The following is a 17,806-nucleotide window of genomic DNA, read 5'->3' as shown; positions in this document are numbered from 1 at the left end:
TACCATTATCCACTTCAGTTCCTCATCTACAACACAGTGTGTAGAGACACACATGGAGTTACTGTCCACTACACCTCACTTCTTAGCCTTCTGCTAAGGAGCCCAGCACAGTGGGAGTTACCACTGGACGTGCTATGCTCACTGAAGGCAAAGACCGCGTCCACCACGGGGCAATCAACAGTCCTGACTCACCACTCTGCTGCGAGCCTGCACTCTGCCTACAGCACACCAAACTGTTTACTGGATTATCCTGGCTTCTTATCGCAATCGGCTTTGTCCAGCCCTGGGGTTTCCCCATCCTCAAAGTTCCTACTTCAAAAGGCCCTGAGAATTAAAAAAACAAAACAACAAAAAGAACCACCGAGTATAGTGGCATATGCTGTTAATCCCAGCATCTGGGAGGCAGAAGCAGGGGGATCTCTGAGGCCAACCTGGTCTACGTAGGGAGTTCCAGGCCAGTGCAGAATAAATAGTGAGGCCCTGTCCTAAAGCAAAAACAAAAGCAACCTACATACAGTGGCACATGATAAAGCCATGGCAACACAAATTATCACATCTCCATTTTCTGTAGAAGGAAACATAACGGGCACAGAGGTTAAGCTGTTGGGGCAAATGGCAAAGGCAGGCTTAACTTCCAAATAGACGCCAGAGACAACTTGCTATTAAGTGTCCCACACAGGGCCTGGAAAGTAACAGGCAGAGCTCACTCAATGAACATCAGATTCTGTAAGTGCAGAAGGCTACCCAATTTACAGGGCTGTTTTGAAGTCTATGGCCAGTGACTTAAATGGAGCAAAGGCTTTGTAAATACAGCTAACTTCGTCTCCATTCTACAGTAAGAATACACAGACACGGGGATATAAGAAACACGCCCAATATTACTTAGCTAGAAAGCGTTTGCGCCAGGTCTCAATGTAGAGTGTCCGACCAGAGACCGCTGGATCTTACTCCAAATGCCCAAAACAGGGTCTGGTGCATAATGCTCCCAGCTCCAAGCACAGCCAAGATTTAAAAACAAAACAACAACAAAAACACAACCGTCGCCAAGTGTGAGGGGAGAGTCTGAGGAGAAAAGCAGCTTAATTAACTCCAAGTCTGGACATTGGAGCCCATAGAACCTCAGATGAGTATCTTACACCTTAATGGGCCTTAGTTTCCCCCTCCAAGAAATGCAATAACAATGTGTCCAATCTCAGAAGCTCAGTCAGAGACCCAGGCCTGCAAAGCGAGGCGTAATTAATAAGAAGCTAGAGGGGTCTGGGCAGCACACCATGGGAGAGCCCAGGGGCGGGGGTGATCACCTTTGCGGAGCTCGCGGTGCCACACGGAGACGATGGGTCCTGCGTGCTTGCGGTGGTGGATGAGCCACAGGGACAGGGTCTGCACGCTCTGCTGAGAGTTGCTCAGCTCTGAAAGCTTCTTTTCCAGCGCTGACTCCGAGAAGGAGGACATGGTGGCGACGGGGAGGAGCGGTCTGGGCCACCCGGTGAGACGGGGAGATCGACCGCACTCGGCCCGGGCCTCCCCTGACAGGCTGCGGGGCTCTCCGCCGACTGACAGACAGCTAGGGGTACCAGCCTGGGGGAGGGGACAGGTCTCCGCAGTAACAGCCACCCGCGCCGCCGCCACAAGATGGCCACCCGACCTCTCACCCCGCCGCCACGGGGTCAAAGGGCAAGGGCCACAGCCGGGCGCCGAGAGGCTTCGGAGCCGGAGGAAAACGATCCTAGGGAGACAGCGGTCTCCTTTGGCCTCGCTCAAGGGACTTCGAACGGGGAAGGCCGAGGAAACAACTCCAGGTCCTCGGAAGCCGAAAGGCGCTTTAACCGCTCGCGCCAGCGCGCCGGCGCAGTAAGCCTCACGGGAACCCTTTCTCCCGCTCCGGCAGAACCTTTCTGGCGCGGCGCGGCGCTCCACTTATTCGTCACTTCCGGCTAGGTGCAGGAGGCGGGAGAGTGAGGGAGAGACTGGAAGACGAGGTAAGAGTGGCGGGAGCGAGAGGGAGTTCGGCAGTTTAGAAGCGTCCAGAAGCGGATCCTGAGGGGACACTGAGGCAGAAAGCGCGGGGCCTGGGTGTGGGAAGGGCCGCGTCGCTCAGGTGGCTGGCCCAGGCTGCACTGTCCCTCCGTGACGCGCGCGCACACACACACACCCTCCCCCACCCCTTACTACACACACACACCTTCCCCCACCCCTTACTCCCCCGGGGCGCGCACGCACACACACACGCACACACAGACACACACACCCTCCCCCACCCCTTACTACACACACACACGCGCCCCTTACTCCCCCGGGGCGCACACACACACACACAGACACACACACCCTCCCCCACCCCTTACTCCACACACACACACACACCCTCCCCCACCCCTTACTACACACACACACACGCGCCCCTTACTCTCCCGGGGCGCGCGCGCAATGACTCAAAGGGTCAGAGGGCTTGCTCTGCCAGAATGAGGACCTGAGTTCCCATCCTGACACTCATTAAAAAACTCAAGTTGGTGGACCAGGTCTGTAACTCCAGAGCTGTGGGACTGAGGCAGGAAGATCGCTGGAGTATTCTACTTGCCAGCTTAACTCCAGGTTCACTGAAAGACACAATCTCGAAGGAATAAGATGGAGAGTGATTGAGCCTGACACCCTCCTCTTCCCTCAGTGCCTGTACCCACCCACCCCCACACACAAACCTTCCCTGATCGTTGTTAAACTTATTTGTGGGCCCATCCCAGCTTAGAAGACATTCCTATAGTTGATGCCTGGTTTTCTTAATTGCTTTGTTCTTAGTATACGTGCTCTGACCCCCTCACTTGGACTACATCGTGATCGTAGCAAGCACAGTGAGAATTGCTATGTGCTAGACACTTTTCAAAGTCTCATGGTTTAACAAAGGTTAAACAGAAGGTTAGAGAAGTATAATGAGCATGTAAGTTCCAAGATCACATAGCGCAGATCTGAGTGAAGAGAGTGTATCCTAGTGTGCCCCAGCATCTGGGATCAAAGCTGAGTTCATAGATGATTGACTGAATTAACATAAAAGTCAACACCTACTCATAATTATAAGCTGGAGTTTTTGAACTAGGTGTGATGGTGCACATCTTTAATTCCAGCACTTGGGAGGCAGAGGCAGGTGGATCTCTGGGAGTTGAGGCCAACCTAGACTATATAGTGAGCTCCAGTCCATCTAGAACTACAAAGTGAGACCCTGCCTAAAAAAAAAAAAAAAAAAAAAAAGGCTAGGGCATTTGAGAGTTAATCTAACCAATGGCTGAGTATTTATTAACTGTCATGTACTAGGTACTGAGTCTATGTATCCATCACATCACTACTAAATCTCAATCCTTGACAACAGTGCTCTGGAGTGGGGATTGTCATCACCATTTGATAATAAGAACCTATCTGAAGTTGCTCAGGCATAGCAAGAAAACGGCAAAACTAGAATTCAGTCAAAGTCACCTGATCACAAGTTCTCCACCTTAGCCAAAGGTTCTTTCATTTAGTAAATCATTTTTGAGCACCTGTGTCTGAAGCACACTGTTTCTAGGCAAATACAAAACATCCCTGTCCTTGGAGCTTACCTTCTGCTAGAGAAGATAGGAAACAGGTATGCAAGTAAAAAATGAGTCAAAGATGACAAGGGCTTTGCATAAAAGTCCAGGAAGCCAAGGGGAGTAGAAAATACATGGGGTTGGAAAATATATAAGTTGGTCACATAGAAGTCTATTATATATGCCCTTCAGAGAGGATAAAGTAAATATTTAGTCAGCTTGCAAAGAATTATCCATAAGCTGTCTTTCAGGAATAGAAAAGATAGTATAAGCAGAATGAGAGAAATCAGAAAGGTAGCTAGAGATGAACCCAGAAAAGTATGGAGGAACCATGTCACATGGGCACATGAAGGCTTACTAAGTAAGGATTTAAGGTTTCTCTGAATAGACGGTAGCAATTGAAGGCAGAACATTTTATTCTTAATTGCACTGTACTGTTTGTTACATTTGCATAGAGGCTTTGCTTACATAAGCAAAGCTGTTATGTAGGAAACAGTCGTGGTACAAGAAAGACAGGAAGACCAGTTTGTCAGCTGTTGTAATAACCCAGGTAAAAGGATGACTCAGACCAGGATTGTACCAGTGGAGGAAGTAGGAAAATGATGGAATATGAAGATGTTTTAAAGGAAGAAATAACAGGATTTGCTGGTAGACTGGGTTCGGATATGAAAAGAAGACAAGGGTTGAGGTGGCCCCAGGAATACTTAACTAAGCAATAGAAGAATGGAATTTCTGTTTACTGAATTAAAAAAAAAAAGAGGAAGAGAGAGTAGCAGTTTGGGGGGCTGAAAGGGACAGGGTGGACATGTTTGGTTGGGAATGCTTATCTAGGAACAGTCAGCAATCACTGGTCAGTGTCTGGGGACTGGTTCTAGGATAGTGCACCACCACACAGGTGCCGCATCACCTCTAGTTCATATATAGTACAATGTAAGTGATTTGCAAAAGTGGTTACATGGGCTGGGGGGTGGCAGTGCATGCCTTAAGTCCCAGTACTTGGAAGGCAGAGGCAGGCAGTTCTCTCCATGAGTTCAATGCAAGTCTGATCTACAAAGTGAGTTCCAGGATAGCCAGGGCTACACAGAGAAACTCTGTCTCAAACAACAAAAGAGTTGTTACATAGTTTTTTAAGGAATAATTAACACTAAGGAGCAGAGTACATGTTCAGTACAATCACAGGCTTTTTTTCTTACCAAATATTTTTGGTCTGTGCTGGGTTGAATTGGTGGTTTAGGACTCACAGGTACAGAGGCTACCTATACAAATACATAGGCAATTGGACTTATCAGCCTGGAATTCAAGGGCAAGTTCTGGGCTACAGATAAAGATGTAGGAGTCCTAAGGAAGAAGGTGCAGAAAGAGGCTAAGGCTTAGGATAGGTTACCATTGAGAGGTCTGGAAGATGGAGGTGTTGTGATTATGCAACTTAGCCTCTTTGGTCTTTTAATATTAATTTTACTAGGGGTTGATGTTCAAGTCCTGCGCCAACCGTGAATTTCCAGAACAACTTTACTTTGTTGTAACCTGTTTGTACTGCTAAAGTGGGTGTCCTGATGTTTAGTTTAGAATGTGTGTGTCTGAAGCCAGGCGTTGGTGGCGCACGCCTTTAATCCCAGCACTCGGGAGACAGAGGCAGGTGGATCTCTGTGAGTTCGAGGTCAGCCTGGTCTACAGAGTGAGTTCCAGGACAGCCTCCAAAACAATACAGAGAAACCCTGTCTCAAACCCCCCACCCCCCCAAAAAAAAAGAATGTGTGTGTCTGTAGACATGAAGGAAATTAGTCTGTAGGTTTTTGTTACTACTGTTTGCGTTAATTAATTTTGTGTGTGTGAGTTCACACATGCATGTCTAGCACTCTTGTGGCTGTTGGGACACTTTGCAGGAGTTGGATCTCCTTCCATCATGTGGGTCCTGGGATGGAATTCAGGTTGTCAGACTTGGTGGTAAGTACCTCCACCCACTGAGCCATTTCTTCAGTAACCCTATCCCCTTAAACACCTTAAAATGTTCTTGTTAATGATTATTTGTTTTGAGTGTTCATGGATGTGTATGTGTGTGTGTGCGTGCTCTCAAGTGCATGCCCATGTTGAGGTCAGAAGACAGCTTTTCAGAGTAAGGTCGGGCCGAGGGATTGAACTCGTGTTGTTGGGCTTGATAGAAGTGCTTTTGCCTGTTGAGCTTTCTTACTGTCTCTAGATCGCTAGCTTTTTTTTTTTTTTTTTTTTTGAGGCTGGGTCTCTATATAACCTTGGCTGTCCTGGAACTCAGTGTGTAGATCAGACTGGCTTCAGATTCACCGAGATCCTCCTGCCTTTGCCTCCCGAGTATTGAGATTAAAGCCTCAGTCTTTAGTTGTGTGCCAGCATGCTACTGATGTCAGAAAATGGAAACTGTTTCTTCCACTTCTCTGTCAATATCATGCAGAATTGGTGTTTATCTATCTCTAAATGTCAGTTAAAGTTTGCCAGTGAATTCGTTTTGGTTTTTTGATGAAGTTTTTAGTGACAAACTTGTTTTCCACAGAAGTTGCAAAGCTTCAGCAGTCTTTCCTAATATGTAATTGCAGTGATTTGATTTAAACCACTGTGTCTCTGCTGTGGTCGGAATATGACTTGTTGGCCCTATAGTGCTTAATGTATTAAAACTTAATCTCCATTGTGGAACATTGAGAGAGCGGGCACTTTGGCATTCAGAGGTATGGCCTTTGGGTAGCAACTGGAATTATTAACAATTAAGGATGTTAAAGTGAAGCTCCCCTGATTAAGTAGCTTTATGTGATAAGGAGGATAACAGACAGGTGCACACGTGCACTCCCCGTCTCTTGTCCTATGAGGCCCTGTACCACTTCAGGAACTCTGCTAGCAAGAAGACCATCACCTAGCACAGCCCTTAGACCTTGTACCTCTAGAACTATGAGCCAGAACAAGGTAGTCTGCCTTTGTGTGTCTGTGTGTGTGTATGTGTTTTAGTTGTATAGCCTTTTATTAGAAACTGAAATGTGTGTCTGTTGAACAACAGGAATGGTTAAATCTTCTGTAACTGCAGACTTGCTGTATTCTAATAGGGATCATTTATAAATGTAATTTTTAGTCTTTGGGTATGTGTGTCTGATGTATATGGATATTTGTGTGTATGAATTTGAGTGTCAGGTGCCACAGCGTGCATGTGGAAGTCAGAGGACAATCTCAGATGACAGCCCTTGTCTTCCACATTGAGATAGGAGTCTCTTATGGTTTGCAGCAGGGTCTCTTAGCTGTTTGTCACTGTATGTTGCCATGAGAGTTCCAGGGAGTGTCCTGTCTACCTCCAGTCTCACTGTAGGAGCACTGAGATTACATACAGATGCTGCTACTGTACCCAGCTTTACATGGTGCTGGAGATTCAAACTCAGGTTCTCATTCGTGCACAGTAAGTGTTTTACCCACTGCGCCACCTCCCCTGTTCTTAATGCAATTTTGTTTTAAAAGCTTCTGCCCATTTTAATGAGTTGAGATTAAAAGAGGGCTGTCCTCCCTAGAAAAGAAGAGAGTTCTGTTTTCCTGAGCTTTCCCCCAAACCAAACCAAAACTATCATCTTGGTAAAGGCTGGGTGGGCTGAGACCTTGGACAGATTGATAATGATTCTGTGAAGGGGCATCTCTGAGGATTGGGGCTTCAGAGGGCCCTGAGTGCTCCAGCTGCATTGCTCACTGACCTCTTTTACCAAATTCTCTACTGGCTTAACTGGACTTACACTCATGCATTCTTCTGTGAAAGCCGTTACTATGAATGCCCCAATGAGATGTCTTCCTTCTACAGTATTATGGTATTTCTTCAAATAATTAATAAAAGAGACAGAATCTAATTGTTTATAATACTCCTAGGGGTCTGGGATTCATCATAATAACTCTAATAGATTCTTGACCTCCAAAGGCAAAAAAAAGGTGGCTGGGGGGATGGGGTGACGACAACACATGAAGTCATTACTGGAATCTGTTAGCTATTGTGTAAGAGGTTTTTTTTATATTCAGAACTCCAACTGGCACAGACATAATGGTAAATGCATCTTCATGGGGTACCCGTGGATAAGGAAAATGCATTCCAGTACTGTGCTCATCTTCATCTGTCTTCAGAGATGTGTCAGACATTCCCATCTTCCATAGGTCCCAGCAAAATTCTTTGTCAATATGAAGGTCGTACAGGTGCCCTTTATCTGTCCACGCTAGAAAGTGCACAAGAGAGCACAAAATATGGGGGTTCAAGGATAGAAGCACCCCCAGTGATAGTTGGGTTCGTTTGTTCGTAAGCATAGGCAGTACAGGACCCACAGTGAGCAAACCTGTGTAGATTGCAGTGATGGCTCTAGAAGGTCTTTCTGTAGACAGCATTGCTGAAAGCCAACCTTCAGTGGTAAGAAGTGTGTGTGATCTTGAAACAGCAGAATCACTATAAAGTCACACCCTATCATGGATGACAACCTTATTGGAGCTGCAGTTGGGAGTTCTCTACCTTCTGAGATTTTGTTGTAGTCACAAAAATCAGACAAATACTGTTTGAATTGTCCGGTTAATTTGGAAAGTTATTCATGGTGTTCTTGTGTTATTTTTGTAATGTCTGCAAAACCTGCCCTGCTATTTGATTTTATCGTTGTTAACATGATGTACCTCTCTCCTTTTCTCACTGTCTTCCCTTTTGGTCTTGCTAGAAGTTTGTTTTGTTGATCTTTTCAAAGAACCAGCCTTTGTTGACTTTCTTTTCTTCTCATTTGTTTTTGCTTTGGATCTTTATGATTCTCTTCCTTCTGCTTATTTTAAGGTTAGTTTACCCTTTCCCCCCTAGGTTCTTCGGAAAGGAGAGTTTGAAACCTTTCCTTTCTTCTAATATATAACAATATCATAAATTTATCTCTGGGGTGGGAATATATAGTCAGTGACAGAGCACTTGCCTAGCATGTGTGAAGCCCTGAGTTCAATTCCCACAGAAATTAAATAAATTTAAAAAATAAATATTTGCTTCCCAATGATTATAGATGTTATTTTCATTTTTATTAGCTAGGTTCTCTTTCTGTCTCTGTCTCTGTCTCTCTCTCTCTCTCTCTCCCCATCTCTCTCCCTCTCCCTCATTTGGTTTTTTTCCCTCCACAGTACTGGAAATTGCACCTTTGTGCATGCTAGACTAGTACTCTCTCACTGAGCTACAACTGTGTAGCCTGGCTGGTCTGGAACTCACAGAGATCTGCCTCTTTGGAACTTATTAAAAATGTGCACCGTCACTCCCAGGTGCTTCAGCCCCTTAAATGTGGGGTTGCAAGTATATGTCACCAGTCAGAAAAGAAAAAAAGATACTGTATTTTTGTTTCATTATTTCTTTGGTTTTATTTGCTTATCTTAAAGTGTCTTCTTTGTTCCATGTGTTGTTTACTTGTCACATTTGTGAGATCTTAAACTTGATTCCATTATGACTGGAGAACATTCTCTGTATGATTTGAGTTCTTTAAAATTTGTTGAGGTTGGAGGCTGAACAGATGGCTCTGTGACTAAGAGGATGTACTTACTGCTCTTGCAGGAGACCAGAGTTCAGTCCCAACACTGAACTCCATAAATTCCTCATCCATAAAATGAGGAGCCCAAGCTTCAGAAAGATGAAGTAAGGTCCACACAGAGAACAGGTATCAGACAAAGGATTTGTCTCATGCACCCATTCAACTTCTGTACAAATTAATGTTTTGCCTGCATGTATGTATGTGTATCACATGTGTGCCTGGTGCTCACGGAAGTCAGAAAGGGATGTTGAATTCCTTGAAACTTGAATTGCAGAGGGTTCTCAATTACCTTATGGGTGCTGGGAACTGAACCTAGGTCCTCTGCAAAAAGTAACAAGTGCTTTTAACTGCTAAACCTTCTCTCTAGCCCCATGACCTATCTTAGTATTGTTCTGTGGGCTCTTGACAAGAATGTATATTATGCTATTGTAGGGTAGAGTGTTGTATACATATCATAGGTCTTGTGGGTGGTAGTGGTATGACTTCTTCAGGGTCTGCTGATTTTCTGCCTGGCTATTATTTATTAATTGTTGACTTAGGAGTAGAGATGATCTCCACCTGTGTTTTTGAATTTGTATACTTTGTAGCTTTTTTATTTTTCACACATTTGTCAGCAGTCGTTTTGTGTGTGTAATTTGGAAGTGCTATTTCTTAGTAGATTTACTCCTTAACTATTATATGCTGTACCTCTCTGTCTCGGGTAACCTTGATCTGAAGTCTGTATCTACTATAACTCTTACTGCTTTAGTTAACATTTGCATGGTAATATCATCTCTGTCCTTTGGATCTCATTCTACCTGATTGTTACATTAAGTGAATTTCTTGTAAACAGTCTTGCAATTAGACCATAATTTTAAATCCATTTTGGCAGTCTCTACCTTTTAATTAGTATATTTAGGCCCTTTACATTTAACTTAATTAATGATATGGTAGAGCTCAAGTCTGCCTTTGGTTCTGTTTTTGTTTCTGTTATCTTTTTTCAGTCTTCAGTCTCTTAGAATTCCATTTGATTTACTTATGATGTTTTTATATCTGTGTATGTATCCTTTTCAAAGGTTATTGTTCCTTATAGGCTTGTAAGAAACAAGGCCAAGCAGGAAGCAATAGAACTTCAGTGTGCTGAGAGTTTTATATTTTCTTTTGTTCATTTATTGTGTGAGGGAACCACAGGCCAAGCTGCAACTCTAAATGAGTACATCCTTTAGTGGGAAGACAGACAAACTGTCTTTTGAACTCAAGACAGTATTCCTCCAAACACCCTGAATATGACTGTTAATGGAATGTTGAGTCTCTTTCATTGCAGAACTCCTGTTTTTGAGATAGAGAGCCTGCATAGACTACATGTTGCAGGGTTCCTACTCCTGGCTGACCTTATGAACTCATAAAGTCATGAATTCCTAAGCATTCTGCCCCCCCCATTGATTGCAATTCATTAAATCTGGTATGGATCCCAGGAAGTTGAATTTAAACTGTTCCTTAAATCTGATGAACAACCAGACTGGTATAATACAAAGCCCTGGTATATACAAAAAATATACCAGCATTTGGAGTCCATCTTGAGACAAATCCTTTGTCTGATACCTGTTCCCTGTGTGGGCCTCATCTTTCTGACGTTTAGGCGCCTCAGTTTGTGGATGAGGAATTTTTGTGGACATAAAGTATCTAGCATGGCCAGGTACAATGGTGTATGCTTTTAACCCCAGCACTTGGGAAGCAGAGGCAAGTGGATTTCTGTGAGTTTGAAGCCAGCCTGGTTTACGTAGTGAGTTCTAGGCCTGCCTTGACTACATAAAGAGACCCTGTTCAAACAAACAAGCAAACAAACCTAGCATGGGGGCTAGGGAAATGGCTAAATAGGTAAAATGCCTGCTACAAAGGCATAAGGACCTGGGTTCCAATCCCCATCATCCACATAAAAAACAAGGAACAGTGATGTGTACCTAAGATCCTAGCACTGGGAGTATTTTTTTTTCTTCTTCACAGCACTTAGCACCACCTGTCAAACCAGATTACTACCTACCTTGAATTATGGCCAGTAGCAGCATGAAATAACCACTTGGTGGCAAGAGTAAGAAACAAGCTAGGCAAAAACCAAACTTCCTAAAGTCTATATTTAAGGGAGAGGGGGAGGGAGGGAGGGAGGGAGGGAGGGAGGGAGGGAGGGAGGGAGGGAGGGAGGGAGGGAGGGAGGGAGGGAGTCTGTTGGATAGAGACAGGTGGGCTCCTCAAAATCATTGGCCAACCAGTCTAGCAGAGTCAGTGAGCTTCAGATACAGTGAGAGGCCCTATAAATAAAAGTGAAGTTAAGGAAAAACATCTGCTTTTGACCTCTGGCCTCCATCCGCATTCATGAGTTCTTGCACACAAACATGTTACACATCCACACTACAAGTCCAACACACAAATGCCTAGTACAGTACCTAATATGGGGTGGGTTTTGGTTGTTTTATTTTTTAAGATTATTTCTTTGTATTTTATTCATATGAGAGTTTGCCTGTGTGTATGTCTGTTTACTGTATGCATGCCTGGTACCTGTAAAGGTCAGAAGAGGGCAGCAGATTCCCTGGGACTAAAGTCCCACATGTTATGAGCCACCATGTGGAATCACACCAGATCCTCTGCAAGAGCAGCAAGCACTCTTGAACAGTGAGGACTTAGTCCAGTCCTCATAGGGTGACAGTCTTTTCAAAACAAAACAAAAACCCACAAAAAAACAGCACTGATTTTCTTCTTCCACTTTGGGAATTGTATACGAACTTCTTATGTTTGAACTCCTATCTCTGTAGTTCAAACCTTTCCATTAGCAATCATTAGAGACTGAAAGTTTTGCAGACCATATTATCCATCAAATTTAATTTTTTTTGAAGTAGCTAAAACTTAAGGAAACCACATAGCCAGGACTGGGAGAATGGGGACTGAAACCCACCTCAGAAAAGCCCTTGTAGTGGTCTCAGCTACAGCCACAATCTAAAACTAGTTGCCTTTAAAAAAAAAAAAAGTAAAGCCAGTCCCTCCAGGGTTAATCAGATCAACTGCCTGGAGGGATAACCCCTCCCAAGAGAAAAGTATGGTGGTTCTTATCCAGAATCCACTTCACACACAGCTGCATCAGAGTTCCCCCAGTGAGAGAACCAGACCTTGGGTCCCAGCCATTGGCAGCATTAAACACTCAGTGCTTCAAACAAGCTAGACAAAGATGACACTTTTTAGAACCTACATTCGAGTGAATGGAGGTGATCCTGCATATGATCCAAAACTAAAGTAAACAGGTAGTAATCTGGTTTGACAGATGGTGCTAAGTGCTGTGAAGGAAAATAAAAGGCAGGGAAAAGAGGTTGGGAGGACCAAGGTGAGGAGTGAGAATGAGTTGCAGTTTCAGATAGGGGTGATGAGGAGGCCTCACTCAGAAGTCACATCCAGCAGAGGCCAGGAGGAACAGTGAGTGGAAAGCCTAAGCAGGTGATCTCATTGGTGACACCACGGGGTGACACCTCTTGTTAGGTGTTCTATCTCTGCTTCCATCCTGCCTATTCTTGTGACAGGATTTTAGGTATGGTCTTCCTCAGTATAAATCCTCTATGAGCACTTCTCTGTTGTCATCCAATTTTGAGCCCCTCTTGCCTGCTTTTATCTCTCTATTTCCATTGTTTGCTTGTATAATATGGTAAGTGCTTTGTGATCTGCCCTCTTACCCTTCTGGTGGCAGTAAAGGAGCTGAGAGTTGGTGACACACACCTTTAATCCCAGTACTTGAGAGGCAGAGGCAAATGACTCTCTGTTAGTTCCAGTATAGTCTTATCTACATAGTGAGTTCCAGGACAGCCAGAGACCTGTAAAGACATCCTGTCTCAAAACAAACAAAAAGTATCCGTAAAATCTGTAAAAGATAATGGTATCCTGTACAGAGTCCACCTTTGGATTCACCCACTGTTGGTATGGCACATCTCTGAGATGAGGCAGAAAAGCTTGCAGAGGGAAGACATGATTCACCCCTCCAGTTGCAAGTGCTTCTAAGACCATGAAGGGAACATAAAACTAGGAAGACTTTAGATGGCCACTAGCAATCATGGCTGTCCACTCCTGCTTATGTGTAGTTCAGGCTGGCCTCGAACTCGTGATCCTCCTGCCTCCACCTCCTTCAGCAAATCCTACCTTCGTGTGCCACCACAACCGGCATCCTGCTTATGCAGCTACTATCTAAACTCCTAATTGTTTACTTGTTCTGCTTGCCTCATCCATCCCAGTGTCACTTTGGGGGCCCCTGTTTGTAAACCACAGCAGCAGTCCCACATTAAATAATAAAGGCTGTGGTTTAAAGTAGAATCCAGAACTCTACAGCTCTAAGTCTCTAAACAATTCTGTCTGTAATTGACATATTGTCATACACACATGATTTCATGACAACCCTATAAAGCTATATGATTGCCTTTTATAGTCATATCAAAGTAGCAATGTGTTACATTATCTTCCTTACAAAAGTCTGCTTTTTATTTCTCATCCTTAGCCCATTCTTTAGAAGTCTGGCTGTGGTAAGGTTTAATCTGGATGGCATTCCACTGAGAGATGATAACACTGTTTATCCATAGGTAGACGTTTGGGTAGCTTCCATGCCAGGGTGACAATGAGTGGCATATTCCTGAATTTATCTTCTGAGGACATTGGACATTGTATATGCATTTTTGCTGGGTATGTATCGGTGTGGATTGGCTAGACCATGGAGCACACCTGCTCTGCTGCAGAATTAGTTACCGTTGAAGCGTTTTCCTGAGTATTTGTGTTGCTTCCTATCCTTGCCAGCATCTAGAATCATCATCCTCTCCCCATAGATGTGCAATGATGATAGTATTGTAGTTATTTAAGACAGAGTCTAACTATGTAGTTCTGACTGGCCTGGCACTTACTTTGTAGACCAGGATGGTCTCAAACTCACAGAGATTCTCTTTCCTCTCTCTGTCTTTTGAGTACAGGGATTAAAGGTGTATACTACCTTACCCAGCTTTTATTGTTACTTATTTTATGTATATGAATGTTTTAACTGCATGTATGTATATGCACCACACATGTGCCTGTGTCCACAGAAGTCAGAAGAGGGCAAGAGATCCACTAGAACTGGAATTACAGGTAGTTGTGAACCACCATGTAGGTACTAAGACTCAAACCCAGGTCCTTTGCAAAAGTACTCTGTTTTATTTTTATGACAGTCTTAACACTGTACCCAGGCTAGCCTTGATCTCATTATCGACCTCATATTGATATTGAGCTTGGTACAGTTCTCCTGCCTCAGCCTCCCAAGTACTGGGATTATAAATACAAGCCACCACGCTAGGCTTTTAGATACTATTTAAGAAACTTTTGCTAGTTGGGTATGTTATGCCTGTAGTCCCAACACTCTGGATGCTGAGGGAGGAAGACTATAGCCAGTTCAGGTTACGTAGTAAGACCCTTGCAGCAGAGAAAAAGGTGGGGTTCCTGTTGTTTACACACAGCAAAGTCACAGAAATATTCCTCTTTGGGGAGTTTTCTTTGTTCTACATTATACATTTAAATTAGTATGAGAGGGAGGGAGCCCCTCATCTCCCTCATCTATAGTTCTGACTTCCATGATTCAAAAATACTGTCTTAGTTTCATTCCTGTTGTCAGTAAAATACCCTGACGAAAAGCAATTTAGGAAAGAAAGAGTTTATTCTAGATCACAATTACATGTTATGGTCCATTTCTGCAGAGAAGTCAGGAACTTGAAACAGCTAGCCACATCACATCTACAGTCAAGAACAGGTAGAAGTGGATGCCTGCCTGCATGTTTAGCGCTCAGCCAGCTCTCTCTACTCTTAATAAGTCCAGGGCCCAAAACCAGTAATGATACTACCCACTCATAGCATGGGTTTTCTCACATCACTTAAGACAATCAAGACCGTCCCCCACAGACATTCCTACAGGCCAACTTGATCTGAACATCCGTCATTGAGACTTTCCCCAGGTGATTCTAGGTGTCAAGTTGGTGATCACACAAATGTCTTGGCAAGAAGAGTACATTCATAGACTTAGTCACTTATTATAGACTATATTCTCATAATTTTAGTATTGCAGTATTGCTGTTAATCTGTTCTTGGGTTTGTTTTTTATTTTGCTTTTTTGTTTGTTTGTTTGTTTGCCTACTTTACTAATTAAACCTTCTCAGAGTGAGTATTTGTAGGAAAAAATAGAGTATGTATAGAATTTGATACAATCTTGGTCTTAGGAACCTATTGGGGTCTTACAGCACACTCCCCATGGATAAGTAGAAATGACTATACTTTTTTTCATATACAGTGTTAAGTGATATGGCATCTTTAATTGTAAAGGTTATTCTTGAGCCAGGCGTGGTGATGCCTCAGCACTCTTAAGTATTAGGGAGACGGAGCCTCTGAGTTTGGGGCTACAGAGCGAGTTTCAGGACAGCCAGAGCTATACAGAAATCCTGTCTCAAAGAAAAGAAAAAAGAAAAACAAAGAAAGAAAAGAGTCTTCTTCCACTACATTTCACTATCACCTTTGCCAAGTATGCACAGCTAAATTTTGGCAGTGTTCTACATAAGATACTAATTCTGGACTTTATTTCCAAAAGTATATATGTCTTTCTTTATGCCATTATGCAGCAATTGTATCATTCCAGATATGTTTATCTTGAATCAGATAAGGTGAGTTCTCCAGTTTCATTCTTTAGGATTGTCTGTGATAGCCTAGATCTTTTGCATTCCCTTAACCATTTTAGAACCATGTTCCTTTCTTGTTTGTTGCTGTGTGTTTGTTTACTTGCTTTAAGGCAGAGTCTCACTGTATAATGCAAGCTAGCCTCAAACTCAGAATGTTGTAGCCTCAGCTTCCCTAGCACATAGATTAAAGCAGGCACCGCTATGACTGGCATTACTTTCTAGAAAAATCATGCTGCGTTTTTGATTGGGATCCTGTGGATTTTCCTAGTGGTTCTCATCCAGGAGTGATTTTTGGCCTCCACAGGACAGTTGGCAATAGCTAGAGACATTTTTGGTTGTCATAGCAGTGAGAATGCTAATGGCATCTAAAATCAAAAGGCCAAGAAAACTGCTAAATACCTAGCAATGCTTAGGGCAGCCCTCCATCAATGAATTATCATCTAGCTAAAATGTTGGTAGCACTGCTGTAAGAAACTCTGAATTGATGTGCTCTACTTGGACATTGTCTGCCATCTTACTATTTGTTTTCTAAGTGGTTCATTGGTTGGTTTTTGTTTTGTTTTGTTTTTCATTTTACCTTCTTTTAGATTAATCAAAAATGGGTATTATCCTATTTCTACTGACATTGTAAGGATATTTGCTTCCAATTCTTTTAAGAGCACATCTTCCAAATGTTGACATCTTTATGCAGTTCATCTGGTAAAATTGTCTACCACTTCCTGGCTCTTGTGGACTCCCGAAACACTTAACTTCACCCCATTTTAGTTTGTATCCACAAACTACAAAAGATGTGATAATGACTGATGTGTATGTACATTTAACACTGTTTGTACTGGCTAGCTCCATTGTCTTCATTCTACCTACTTTCCATGCTTCTATCTAGGTTAATTTTCCTACTCTACTTCCTTTAATGCATCCCTAACAGCAATGAATTCCCTCAGTTTTTGGTCTAAAACCCAAGACCTTGAGCCATGAACTAAACCCCAAACCATACTTTTCATTTTTGAAAGTGTTTTTGTGAGGCATAAAATTCAAGGTTGGTAGTTGTCTTCTGTCCCATTAAAGAGATTGCCCTAGTCACTTCTAGTTTTTGTCATGCTGTTGAGAAACCATTTCAATCTTATTCTGCTGCTTGCAAGATTCTCCTTGTTAGCTAGGCATAGTAGTATACACCTGTGACTCCAGCACTAAGAGGCAGAAGCAAGAATCACAAGTTTGAGGCCAGACTAAGCTATACAGGGAGAATATCTCTTGCCCCCACCCCACTATAAGAAAAAGTATCTGAGCCAGGCGATGGTGGCACACATCTTTAATCCCAGCACTTGGGAGGAGGAGGCAGAGGCAGGCAAATCTCTGTGAGTTCAAAGCCAGCCTGGTCTACAGAGAGAGTTGAGTTCCAGGACAGCCTCCAAAACAATACAGAGAAACCCTCTCTCAAAAAACAAAACAAAAAAACAAAGAAAGAAAGAAGAAAAAGTTTCTGTTTATTTGCCTTTGGTTTTCAGCAATGACTGTGATTGGCTGGTGTGATTCTATCACCTTGGTCAGCTGAGTTTCTTGAATCTGGGGTTAAGTTCTGTTTTGGACATTTCAGCCTTGTTTTGTTTTATGTTCTTTCTTCTGGGACTTACTCACACATGAGACCTTTCAGTGTAACCCATTGCTTGCCATTCTTTTTTCTTTCTTGGCTTAAGTTAGGGCAGTTTTTATTGATTTACCTTCCACATCATTAATCTTGTCTTGTGCTAAATCCATTTGCAGCTAAACCTTACAGTGTGTTCTTAATGATAAGTACTGTATTTCTTAGCTCTATGTGTCCATTTGATTGGGGGGGTGGCTTTCCTTAGAAAATAAGGATTTTCAAATTTATTTAAAGTTTTAGTTATGTTTGTAAGGTTTCACTATGTGGCCCAGCCTGGACTTGAACTCATAATGTTTCTACCTCATCATCCCTTTTAGGATTACAGTCCTAAAAGGATATGACAGCAGAAAATTATTTTAAGTAAAAGTACTAAAAGTTTAGTTGGATGTAGTAATG

At 43.1% G+C, this 17,806-nt stretch overlaps 2 protein-coding genes across 4 annotated transcripts in view; one reads left to right on the top strand and one right to left on the bottom strand.

The window, feature by feature from the left end:
• Positions 1-1,808, bottom strand: part of Rprd1b (regulation of nuclear pre-mRNA domain containing 1B) — a 47,162-nt gene extending 45,354 nt beyond the window's left edge. The window contains exon 1 of one of the 3 annotated variants that reach the window (XM_021234433.2): positions 1,302-1,808. In XM_021234433.2, the coding sequence (XP_021090092.1) occupies positions 1,302-1,452 (151 nt within the window). In that variant the 5' untranslated portion in view covers positions 1,453-1,808. The remainder of the gene's footprint in view (positions 1-1,301) is intronic. The other 2 variants (XM_040733080.1, XM_005082656.4) reach the window with 2 other exon arrangements.
• Positions 1,809-1,867: 59 nt separating this feature from the next.
• The window catches only part of Tti1 (TELO2 interacting protein 1), a 49,886-nt gene continuing 33,947 nt past the window's right edge, over positions 1,868-17,806 (top strand). Inside the window, exon 1 of the mRNA XM_005082658.4 lies at positions 1,868-1,979. The gene's annotated coding sequence lies outside the window, so the exon portion shown is untranslated. The remainder of the gene's footprint in view (positions 1,980-17,806) is intronic.

This window comes from Mesocricetus auratus, unplaced genomic scaffold (genome assembly GCF_017639785.1).
Source record: "Mesocricetus auratus isolate SY011 unplaced genomic scaffold, BCM_Maur_2.0 Super-Scaffold_100028, whole genome shotgun sequence".
Classification (NCBI taxonomy): domain Eukaryota; kingdom Metazoa; phylum Chordata; class Mammalia; order Rodentia; family Cricetidae; genus Mesocricetus; species Mesocricetus auratus.
This window is presented reverse-complemented; position numbering and strand designations above follow the sequence as displayed.